Here is a 12,761-nt window from a genome sequence, read left to right on the forward strand (position 1 = left end):
CAATAAAAAATGCTCAAATTGAGAACATAAAGAACCTGAAGCTAATATCAAGGTAAAAGTAACCCAAAAGATCAGCAGAACTGGCATCCAGAACAGAGAACACAGAAACAGTTTCATGCCAAACTTCAACATCCTCAATTTCCTGAAATCTTAAACCTGCGTCAATATAATTATTAAAGCGCAAGGAGGATATACAATAAATCCATAATATTCTCTATTTACTATAAGGATGATGGTTTGAACTCAAATAAGGAAAATGATATTGATATTACCAAAGAGATCCTGAAATATCTTGAAAAGTCCTGACAAAACCAGATTCATAGGAAAGTATTGTCTAACTTCTCCCAAGTCAAGATCAAGCAATTGTTCTTCAGCCCTCCTGATATAATATAATAAATCTTCCATGCCAAATGGAGAATCCCCCTCTTCTTTTCTCTGAGTTCCAAGACATTCATAGGTTATAATTTATTTAATGAGCAAAAGACAGCAATAGAGGGCAGTCAAATTCAACCTTTAAATCTTTAAGCATATTTAGCTCTCTATTGGCAAGGTCACTTAAATTTGCTGAGACCTCCTCTAAAAACTCAAAGACCTGCAATTAATGTAGGAAATTCCATCAGAATGTAACAATACTAAACAATTTAGGACAGATGTCTAACTAATAGATATAGCACAAACCTTCGCGGATGACCTCGCCATTCTAGGTTCAGTAGCAAAATCAGCATAGTTTGAATAACCAAGCAAAAGAGAAAATTTATGGCGCAACTGGACCTGAATATAGTACAAAACAAGCATGATCGTAGTTCTGACCTATATCATTAAAAAATCTCTCTAAAACTAGCAAGGTCTTCAGTTATGATTATATGCTGTCAAGGATACTTTTCCAAGAAAAGAACATTATAAATGCCCTTCATTATATGATTCACATACTCTTGAAGGCAAGGATGGCTGTGCGACAAAGAGTTTCGGCACTTGGCACGGGCTGCACTAATGGCACAACCCTATGTTGAGACATGTTGCTTGGCAAGGGCCCATGCCGACTCATGTCAACCAAACAAAAATTGATTTATGAACATATTATATTAATTCCATATGAGTTGATTGAATCCAAATCTTCTAATCTTTAGCTTTTAAATTTCAACATGATTAGACTTTGTCCAATTTTTCCAAAATTTCAAAAAATCCAAAATTAATATGTCAAATTAAATCAAATTGGGTCAAAACTAATATATAAAAATATATTAAATTAACTATGTTCAACTAAGTTTTGATTTTAATTATTGAGCAATTGATCAATTACTGTATTCAATAATATTATGTGTTGAATCATGCTTTTACTTGACTATTGCTACATCTTTGATAAAATAGGCCATTTACAATATTATCTAAGGATAAAAGACTCTAATGTAGACTTTAGCTTGTATATTAAAATTAAAAACATATATAAAAATCCTAAAAATTATATTAGAGGCGTGCTGGCAGTACACCCCATGCAAACCAAGTACCGGCATGGCCATCCTTGCTTGAAGGTACTGTATCTTCAATATGTATCAAGAATGACAGCATCAACAACACAGAAGTGAATAGATCAGACTAGACGTATATTGCTTCAGCAGTGTAAACATCAAAAATTTCATGGCATACTTCATATATGATCTGCCAAAATATTCATAATGACGATAACTAAAGAAGTGTGCCTTGTTTAGGACTGTATATATATAAATTACATTATCTGGAACAAACATAATGCACTATAAAGACACTCCAGAGTTCTTTCTGACAGATTCTAAACTATCAGAAAATTGGCAAGCATAATACATAATTGGTAACATTGGGACACTAGTATCTTACTGAAAAAGCGTTCAACCCAGCAAAGAGTCACAAAAAACGAAGAGAAAAGTGCATCCCAAAATAACCCCAATTCAAGAACTCAAGTAAGCTAATTGGTACAGCAATAGAACAATCTTAGCCATCAAATTTAGTAAACAGGCAGCCACATGGAGATGGATTCATTATCTTTAGGGTTCATATTCATGAGTTACATGGGGCCGCAATGGACTAATGACTTCTCAATGGATTTCTTACTATACCTATAGGTGAGCCAGCCAAATTTGTCAATTCATAAATATATATTGGGCATCGGCAATAATTATTTGCAGAAGATCTACTATTTTTTGCAATTTAAATTCATTTAGTAATTAGTATTAGGAAAACCAGGTGGGACCCTTGGATCACTACAGTCCAACATTCCATGCAGAATATCATTTGAAGAGAACAACAAAAGTGGGATATCAATTTTGAGATACCATCGTACACATAGCACTCATAAAATATTAAAACTAGCCAGCAGTTCACAGTATACCAAAATACTTTAGCAAGCTCATCAATTATTTACATAACTTTTACAACATAAAGAAAAAATTGACCCAGAAGAAGTAATGAATTACCAAATTCTCTAAGATATCAAGATTTTCTTTTCCACCTCTCTGGCCATTTGCCACAGCTATCAACTTCCTGGTAGCCCCAATCTTGAACAAAAGAAAAGTATTAGCAACTACAGAAGACATATCTCCATTTCTAATTACTTTACATATGAAATTAGTTATCCAGGTCATAACTAGAGAAAAAGATATTTCTAAACTAATATATTCATCATTCATGATATTAGTCAAATTAATAATTCTCATTTAAAGCAATGAAGGAAACAAAGAATGCTAGGTTAGATATCTAAAGCATTGTATTGAAAAGTGGCCATGGTAGCCACCATGGCGGGGCGGCACATTAACCTGCCAGCAGTTCACAACATACAAGTTGCCACAAGGTTGATAAGGGTCAGCATGGGATAAAATTTGACACAAATTGTCATATGAAAGTATCAAAAAACTAACCCGGTATCGATGCTATTAACTGACTAGGCACAAGTAAATTTGTAACAAACTTTTATCTAAAGTCCAACTTATACTTAAACTCCATTGTTAAATAGGTGGATAATTTCACAACGGAGTTATATCTAACCTTGAACAATAAATTTATAACATCAAGCTAGTTACTAATTTTGAATTACAAATAATAAATGAAATAAACGCTATTTCAGTATTATTGGAGTAGTGGTTGACTTTTCATAGTGTTTTAATAGACCTCCAACTCTATTTGTCTAAGAAAATTGTCGAAGGACTACTAAATAATAATACATAAATGTGTCAGTTTGAATAGTCAATAATGGTCGTGGCAATCCATGTCGACTAGCAATTTCGGTACTAATAGAGCATCGGCACTCGATACAAGTGGATGCAAACTGTTGATAATCAATAGAACCCATTGCTTGATGAGAATGGAGATCATCCTCGACCTTACAAATTTATTACTAAAGAGATTGGAGTGACATGTAAAATGATGGGTTGCAAAGCACACATGAGGGACTCGAATTGCTAGGGAAGTAGTGGACATAAAGATACCTAGGTGGAATATCAAGAAGACTCAAATCAAGAGTTTGACCATCTCATGCTAAGTTAAGCTCATCAAAGCCAGACAAATAGTTGGACCTCTAGAGACCGAGTTAGGGGTGGTCATTTGGATATTGAATGAGGACAACGGTCTACTAATCAAGTTAGATTTTCACGATCAGTTACTAGTCAAGCTAGATCATCTTCATGACCGGTTGATCTCTTAGAAGGCTTAAATACAATTGATGATAACGATGATAAATAATAGTGATAATAATGAGACTTAATTTGAGACTGATGGTAGTGATGATAGAAAAGAGACATTCATCCCTGCTGCACAACCTTCTTAAAAAAGCATAGTGTTTCCAAAGGAAGAAAATTTGACACATGCTACCACAAAGTAGAATTTATTAGAAACAAAAGAAACGAAAGAGATTATCTCAAGCTCAATATGATTATGATCAAATGAGAGAAGGACTTAAGTCTATCGATAGTAAAACATTAGGGGGACGTGTCTTCATAGGATGATATGAGTTTATTGTATCATTGTCATCATATTAACCACACCTACCAAAGCTGATTACCAAAGCCACAACACTCTCATATCTACAATGTGCATATGCCTACGATGTGTCTGTGCCAGTGCAGGTCGTTTCCATGCATGTTCAATATCCATATTATATTATTAGAGAATTACAAAATCTATATTTGTATTATATGAAGACTATGACACGTAAGAATGAGCAATACTATCAGTAAATGAGTTTTAAAGATTATTGACAGTATTTAAAAAAAAATATTCTTGTGTTATTCTTGTGTCAAATGAAGTTTTTGATCATTTTCATTAATTTACGTTCAATTATATATTACTTTTAATTATTGAACTATTATCAATTAATAAATGAATTTGATCATATTATGTATTGAATAATGTTTCTATTTGACTATTGTTATAATTTAATAAAAAAAGTCATTGACAAAAATAATCTAAGAATGAAAGACTCAAATGTTTATTTTAATACATATATTCAAACTAAAAACCAAGGATTGACGTGCCGAAAACTCAAAACATCTCTGAGTACACTAAATTTTTAATTAAAAATATGTCAAAAGTGTGTCAATGCATGCTAGGAGCGTGTCACTGACACATAAGAGCATACTAACCAAGGATGCCTTCGGCACAACCGTCATTATAAAACTCAAGTTCCTAAGGATATAGGCAACATCTCATAAAAGAAAATCAACTTTAACAGAGTTCTGTAAAGGGGGATCAATTAGCCTAGCTTCTAAAAAATTCAACTAGGTCAGTTTTACAGAAAAAAAAAAAAAAACAGAAATAGTTTTTGAGCATAAATTCTCAGCATGATGATGATCTGAACATAATTGGAATATTTTTAAGAAACATTCTCAGAATGACGAAGATATAGTGTTTACAAAGATATTTTCTGAAGATACATTAGTACTTTAAATTTCCTATAAGGGAGTAACCAAGCATTGTCCTACAAAAGAAAAGAACTAGATTACCTTCCAGGGCAAAAGGAAGGTGATGTGCCAAAACAAGTTAGAGATTGGAGATCCCAATAGGTGTCAGAAACAATAATAAATACACAATGCAGCAAAATTACTTTTCATGCAAAAAATATAACATTTCAATTTTAATATCTTATGCTACAAAATGTTAAAATACAGTTAATTTGAAGAAAAAAACAAGAGAAAAACGAGAATAACAAAATCCAATGGATTAATACTGGAAATTGGGAATGCATGACATGAAAAATATAAAACTCACCTTGCAATACTCGAGAATTGGAGTGACATGGAAACTTGTCAATAGAACCTTCAGTTTTCCACCGGTTTTTTCTAAATTCTGAATAACACAATTTAATATTTCCCCTCCTGAGTAAAAATCACAAGACAGAAAAATAACAAGCAAAGAGTACAGATGAATTAACTGGAATTAGAAATTAAAAGGTGATCACAGTAACAGCATGCAGAACTACATCTTGAATGACAAGGAGTAGATGTTAACAGATCAAAACATCAATTCGCAAATTTTTAGAACATAGGGAGTACATAAACTTTATAAATTTATAATTTCTTTCCAGGCAGTATGCATTTGCGCACATGCTAATCTAATCTGGTCAAAAGAAAAAGTATTCCATCAAGGTCATATCTGTCTAATAGACCTAACGATCTCAGTTTTAAACAAATTAAACTTGGTTAGTATGCCAGACCAGACTTGCAACCATCAATATAGATTTACCATGCCTTTCACTGTTTGACAAAATTTCTAACATCAATTCCCTTGAAATAGGAAAGAGAATTAAGTATACAGAGGACAGAAGACAGTTCCACTTAAAGAGTTAGCAGATTACATATTAAAGTAATAAGTTTCAATAATCTAGTAACTATAGAATTATTGATTAGAATTTATCAGGCTCTGATGTTGACTCAATTACATTCTTCCACAGTCATATCATGCTACAATCACTTCACGTGAACTACCAAAATTTGTTAACATATCTCATAAATTGTGTAGAGACAAACAATAAAAATAGGAAAGAAGTCAGTACAAGAGAAAATGATGCAGGAATAATTATCATTGAGGCAACCCAAAAAACTAAAAGTGTGCAGAATCCCAGATAGAATTTCGAATAAGTTTTATCTAGTCATGATTATTGAGACAGATAAAGGGAACAGTAGGGAAAAGGAAACCTAGAAAGCGTCAAAAAGAAGAAATTGGTGTCTGAGCTCTTGCAAGTTATCCATATCCTTCTCTTGCTGTTCATCCAATGGAAGTTTCACAATATGGAGGCAGTGTATCGAATGCGGAAAAAGGTGGCGCCAAAGCAAGGCAGCGCACTAGCCATGCTGCTAAGCAGAAATGCGCCGGCGAATAGAGGGGGGATGCCTTGGCGGACCACCTAGGTGCTAAATAGTGCTAGGCAAGCCAGGCAGCCCGACAAGGCGGACCGGCACTTCGGCGTGCCAATAATTTGAGCGGATAGTTTAGCGGGTCAGGTTTTTTAGTGGGTCTGGTTTAATTACTAACCTATATAAAAATAAAAATAAAACTACAAGACCACTCCTCTCTCTTGCTCGCTGCTCTCTATCTCTCTCTATAGCACACCAACAAACCCTAAAAAAACGTCTTCCACTGCCGGCGGCAGTGAAGGTGACGACCAGTAGTCTCTCCCACAGCGAAGTCGCCAGCGAGCGATGATCTCTCCCACTCTCTCTCGATCTCCCCGACAACGGACGGTACTCCACTACTCTCTCCCTCTCTCTTTCACTCAATCTTAGTCTCTCTCTCTCTCACTCTCTTAGTCTCTCACACTAAAAGATTTATTTAATTTTTATTTTCAATTGATCATTTCTGTCTTAATCGGTTAGTTCTTAACTTCTTATTTCCTAATTGAAGTTGGTCAGTATCTGTTGAAGTATTAATTGAAGTAATTATCTGTTAAAGAAATTAATTGAAGTAAATCAGTAATTATCTGTTAATCTGTTGAATTGCTTTTTACATTTCTTTCTTAATTTGTTAATTGTTAATCAGTAAACACTTAATCGATTGAATGTTGGTTGCTAATCTGTTAATTTTTTCTTAATCAGTAACTTAATTTGTTAATTAAAAATCACTTAATTTGTTAATCAATAATCAGTAATTAGTTATTGATTAATGTCTTTACTTGTTAGTTTTTACTTTTTAGATTTTACTTGAGGAAGTAAAACAATAATTAATTACTGTTTTTAAATTTGAAATGTGAATTATCAATTATATTTGTTTTTCAGCTAATTTCATTACAGATAGTCAGATATAACCACTCATTTCTCTCAAATACCGTTTGTGGCTGGATCAACTTCATTTAAATTTTTTGCGCATGTTGGCACCAATGATCCAAAAAGTGGTAATATGGATATATTCCAAATAAAATAATGCCAATACGGTAAAATGCAGATTTTGTGGGAAGGTCACTAAAAGAGGAATTAGTAGATTTAAGAAGCATATTGCTCATGTTAAAGATGATGTTGCTCATTGTCCAAAATCTAATGATGAGGCAAAAAAGGTTAGTAAAGAGCATCTAGAGGGAAACAAAGAGACAGAAAAATAAATCAAAAGAGGAAGTAAAAGTAAGGGCAGAAGTAAACTTATTTGGAGAAAAGAAAGATTCAGTTATTTTAGATGTTGAGAATAAAAAACTGAGTAGAGGTCCTTTAGACAAATACACCTCTATTGATCTAGAAGTTGCAATTAAAGATTGAGGGAAGATAGTATAAACAAGTATAAAATATACTTTTGCAAAAGAACAAAGAGATAGAGTGCTAATGTACTTAGCTCACTGGATTTATAAGTGTGGCATTCCTTTTAATGCTATTACTAATAAATCATTTCATGTAATGATGAAAGCAATTAGTCATTATGGTTTGAGGTTCAAGCCGGCATCTATGCATGAGATACATAAGTCACTTTTGAAGAAGTAGCTTAAACAAATGATATAGAGATGCATGAAAGAAAAATGAGTGCTCTATTTTGACAGACACTTGGACAGATCGAAAAGAAAGAAGCATTATAAATTTACATATAAATTGTGAGCTGGGGATTAATTTTCTACGTTTAGTTGATTATTCTAAAGTTTAACATACTAGTGAATACATCTATAATATCATTGTTGAGGGTATCAAGAAAGTGAGAGAGAAAAATGTATTTCAAGTTATGACTGATAATGTTGCTGCTAATTTAGCAACTGTATAGTTGCTAAAGCAAAAATATCTACATATATACTGGATATCTTATGCCGCTAACTGTATAGATTTGATATTAGAGATAATATCAAAGGAACGATTAAAAGTTCAATTGAACGTAAGAGGGAAGTCACTATCTTTATTTATGGATATCATAAAACATTAAGTTTGATACATCAATTTGTACAAAAAAGGAAGATCATGAGACCCGAGGTTACAGAATTTGCCACTTCATTTCTTACATTGTAGAATCTTGTGGAGAAGAAATTAAGCCTTATATTTACTTTCAATAAATTTTTAAGTTGCAAATGGTCAAAAACTGCGAAAGAAAAAATGGTTTATTCTACTATCCTCAATAAGCCATTCAAATTCACATTTCGAATGTGAAGATAAAAGTATATAAAAATGCCACTGGAAATTTTAGAAGACCACTTGCAAGATTAACCAGAGAAGTTAATGGTGATAAATTCAACTCAAGTAATAATTATTAATTAGCATATGTAATTAAAAATGTCTTACTTTTTAATTTTTATAGTTATAGCTCATTGGTAGAGTGCATATAGAGTCGGTGCCCCCTACTTAAAATGGCAACTTAATTTAACATATAACTCCTTAGAATGTGAAAGGAATTAGAGCTCCTTTAAATAGGTAATATATCATTAATCATTGTCACTAAGCTAAATTGATGAATTTTATTATCAAATCGATTTAGTCTTTGATTTCAAATTCATTCAAAGAAGAAAAATAGATTAAAAGTGAAGAGAGATTGAATGATCTTGTTTACATACAATTTAATGTAAAAGTAAATGTTCGAAAGATAGCAAAAGAGAAGAATCCAATCACTTCAAAAAAAAGAAATAATACAAGTGAATAGTTGGATAATAATCATATAAACCAAGATATCTCTCTAGGTGAAGGATTAATATAGGAGATAGTGACAGAAACATCACGAGCCGAAAAATATTTAAAATCAAGGAGCACTAGATCTACTAAAGCTACTACTAGTAGCACTCTTTTCACTTCTCTAGATGAGCAATTAATTGAAACGGATGAAAAAACAAACGACGAGAATGATATTGCGCTAGAGTTTGATGATTCCGATGATAATCTTTTGGTAGACAAAACTCCACCAATAGATTGTGAAGAACATTAGAAGAAAGCCTTTAGATTATAGTTATGAACTTGATAATTTTGATCCTATGTTATTTGTTATGGTTTTAATATTTTTGATCATATTATTTGTTATGCTTGCAAACTTGTTACTAGGAACATACGGTTTTGATAATTTTGAATCTTTGATTATGTATTTCTATTATTTCTTGTGGATATTATAGCTGTTAACTTGTTAATTATTATTATGGTTGTGAATTGTGATTATGCTATTTAGTATTTTGATTTAGTGCACTATTAAATTTTTTGTTACACTTACATATAAGTATATAATGTATATTACATATCTATATTATATATGCTTTTTATTTCATATAAAAAATGCTAGACTGCCTTGTTACCCATCTTGTCGCTCATCTTCCGCCTAGGCATTAGGCAGTGGAGTGACCGTCCACCACCCGCGATCGCTTTTTAAAATATTGTATGAAGATAAATAAATCAATATAATGCACAGATTAAACAAACTTAACATGAAATAATAAATTTTTAAGGGGGAAGAGATCAAACACAAGGTTACTTAGAACAACGAGAATCAATTGCAAGCCAGATTTCACTAAAATAGTTGGGCACATCAGATGCAAAAGTTACTATCAAGCCTTCGTGAAAGAAGGCATGATGAAGCTATGTCCATATAATGATACCAAAAGTACTTCTAGAAAACTAGAAAATCATATATTGGCATTTATTGCCAGCATATATATATATATATATATTAGAGCACTAAGATATAACAACTAATACAGTAAGCCAAGAGTTGGTCAATACTCTATGTTGTTCAACTAATATACTAGAACGAGTTCTTAAGCTTTTGATAAGGGTCTAATTAGGGATGACCTACTGGTTAATAAACTTCTCAAGGGCCACACTTATGGGAATCGGCGTCGAGTATTGCCCGTTGATCCAATGGCCACAAATGAGACCTGCATGCATTGACTGGCTTATAGTTTATCATACTTTTAGTAAAATCACTTTAATTAGTGTTGAATTTTATTTTTTAATATTTTTTTTTACTAATGCAATGTCAAACCTCCCTTGTTTGCAGTGGATAACTCAACAACTACTATAAGAGACAGACTGGAGGCAAACAATGTACGTGACCAATCTTTTCAAGAGAATGGATTGCTCAATCTATTTATGACTTGGAATTAAGGGAAATAAACTAATAGTCAGAATCTTATAGATAGAAGAACTTATGGTGCTCCTTATGGACAACACCACTAGTGTGGATAGTGCCTATATATACATATAATAACCCAAAAGATAAAAAACATAAGACCTTACAGGCATCTAAAAGACAGTTAATTTATGTCACCATATATTTTGTAGAGCAACTCTTATCCATCTATAGAGGATTTGCACATCCATGAAAATGAAATAAATATAAACTTCCATGCAACGAACTAGGAATTTGGGAACTCACCAAAAGGAATTCAAGAGGCATTCCAGCTAGTTCTTGCTCACTGAAAAGAATAAATTTAGAACCATCATTAAGGTTCTGAATGTATTTCAAACTTAGTTCATCAATTTGAGATTTCAAATTCTCCATTTCATTTCTCTTGTTTGGAGTAAGTCTCGCACCATGGCGTTCAAATTCTCTAACCTGTCACTGGACAAAGAGGAGTTACTATATGACAAAAAAGAAAATATAAAGATCAATCTAATATCTTCCAGTGATCATTTTTTTGGAGATTAAACTAATGATATAAATTAGACCAATCTAATAACTAGAAGCATGAAGAATAAATTAGACTAACATGAAATAGAACATCAAACAGATATCGATCACATCAACTTGCACAGCAGTGAATTAATATTAAAAAGTAAATCTAGTTTATTAGCGCTGCAGATTAAAAAATTAAAAGCATGAAATATGATCATAACATTTGAGATTATCAAGTAATTGGTTCCACTTTGCCTTTGTAAGACGTAGAATCCAATGTACTTGTTCCAGTTGCTTTAAACTTCCCATAGAATAAAGGCAGTGTTGATACAAACAGATGAAAATGCAGAGGCATAAGACAAGCCATTTAGTCTTGCAATAAGTCAAGGCATCAGGTTCAAGCCAAAGAGTGTAAAGCCAATATATTTCCATTAACATATGAAGTCTGAAACTATTGCAAGAGTAAAAAAAGAAAGTGCAATATAAAGGTACAAATGTCTTAAAACCTATACTAGACTAAGGCTTTGCAAGAATCAGATGTTACATGCATAAATTGGCAGAACACAACTTCTCTCTTCAAGTGGCACCACCATCCTCTTATTCAAGATATAAATTTCAGTGAGTATCAATTTCATTTATTTGTTCCTTAATTTTTACATATTTCACTAACTTAAAATAACACATTGGAAAGAAGTGTCTTCACCAAGATTTAGCTGTTGCTGAAATTTAGCCCCAAATCTAGTGTAATGGTCCCTTGGTAGGTCCGACCATCATAGGATAGGGGCATGGCTAGGGCTCTCGGTTGATCGAAAGGGTGGCCACGCTTGGAAGGAGGAAATGTGGTGGTTGATGGTGGTGAGCTAGGGTTGGTGATGAAGTTAATTAGCAATTACTCCTAATCCAAGAAAAATAATATCATTCATCAATGATTGTCCAATAGGGTGCACACCACAGTCGACTTGACTCAATAGACTCAACTCGGTCGACCCCTTGCTTGATGAGATCAAATCCAACTAACTCCTAAAACAATCAAGTACAAAATAAAGGTTAGACTCTTAGGTCTAATGGGCTTACAATGGACTAACTAACATTAACCAAAAACTAATAAAATAAAACTTGGGGTCCTGATTGTAAACCAGCAAATCTTCTCGGTTTGAACCCGATGTTCCCAGTTCCTTACTCCGGCTTGGCTTGGATCAGACTATAACAATCCACCACACTTCCATCACCTTTTTCACAAGGTACCGCCGAAAGGAAGCCGCTAATCTCCAACCGTTTTCTCCTTGCCATTCTTCGGTATAAACATCGGCAACTAATAGCTCATCCCGACTTGAACTACCAGCTTTCCAGTAGTTGTAGCTAGTAATTCAAGCTGGGACAAACCATCGGTCCCAAGCTGATGAACCTTCCTAGTCTCTTGTTGCTCATCGACCTTGGCTCCGGCGATCAATGGTTCTTCCTAGCTTGAGCTACCAATCTTCTGGCAGGTGTCGTTGGTAACTCAAGTTGGGAGAAACTGTCGACCTCCAGCAATTGTACCTCTCTGAGCCTCTTTGATGAAGTGGTGACCTTAGGAGCCGTCGACAATGGGGTATTCTCGCTAGTGACCAAATCCTTAGCCTAACTTGAGTCACCTACTTTCAAGGGACAAATTAGTAACTTGAGTTGCGAAAAAGGCGCGATTTTCAACATCAGCCTCCCTAACTCTCTGCCGATATGAGAGCGAAAGGCCCCATTTTTATAAA

General features: G+C 33.4%; 1 protein-coding gene across 4 annotated transcripts in view; it reads right to left on the reverse strand.

Moving 5' to 3' along the window:
- LOC140768925 (probable thimet oligopeptidase) overlaps window positions 1–12,761 on the reverse strand; it is a 57,432-nt gene that overhangs the window by 27,135 nt on the left and 17,536 nt on the right. For all 4 annotated transcript variants that reach the window (XM_073109405.1, XM_073109404.1, XM_073109402.1 and 1 more), the window contains 7 exons: window positions 10,777–10,956; window positions 5,233–5,310; window positions 2,448–2,528; window positions 679–771; window positions 512–592; window positions 273–435; window positions 36–156 (listed from right to left, as the gene is read on the reverse strand). In XM_073109405.1, coding sequence (XP_072965506.1) covers window positions 36–156; window positions 273–435; window positions 512–592; window positions 679–771; window positions 2,448–2,528; window positions 5,233–5,310; window positions 10,777–10,956 — 797 coding nt within the window. The remainder of the gene's footprint in view (window positions 1–35; window positions 157–272; window positions 436–511; window positions 593–678; window positions 772–2,447; window positions 2,529–5,232; window positions 5,311–10,776; window positions 10,957–12,761) is intronic.

Source organism: Typha angustifolia, chromosome 10 (assembly GCF_048772165.1).
Source record: "Typha angustifolia cultivar Huaian chromosome 10, ASM4877216v1, whole genome shotgun sequence".
Taxonomy (NCBI): domain Eukaryota; kingdom Viridiplantae; phylum Streptophyta; class Magnoliopsida; order Poales; family Typhaceae; genus Typha; species Typha angustifolia.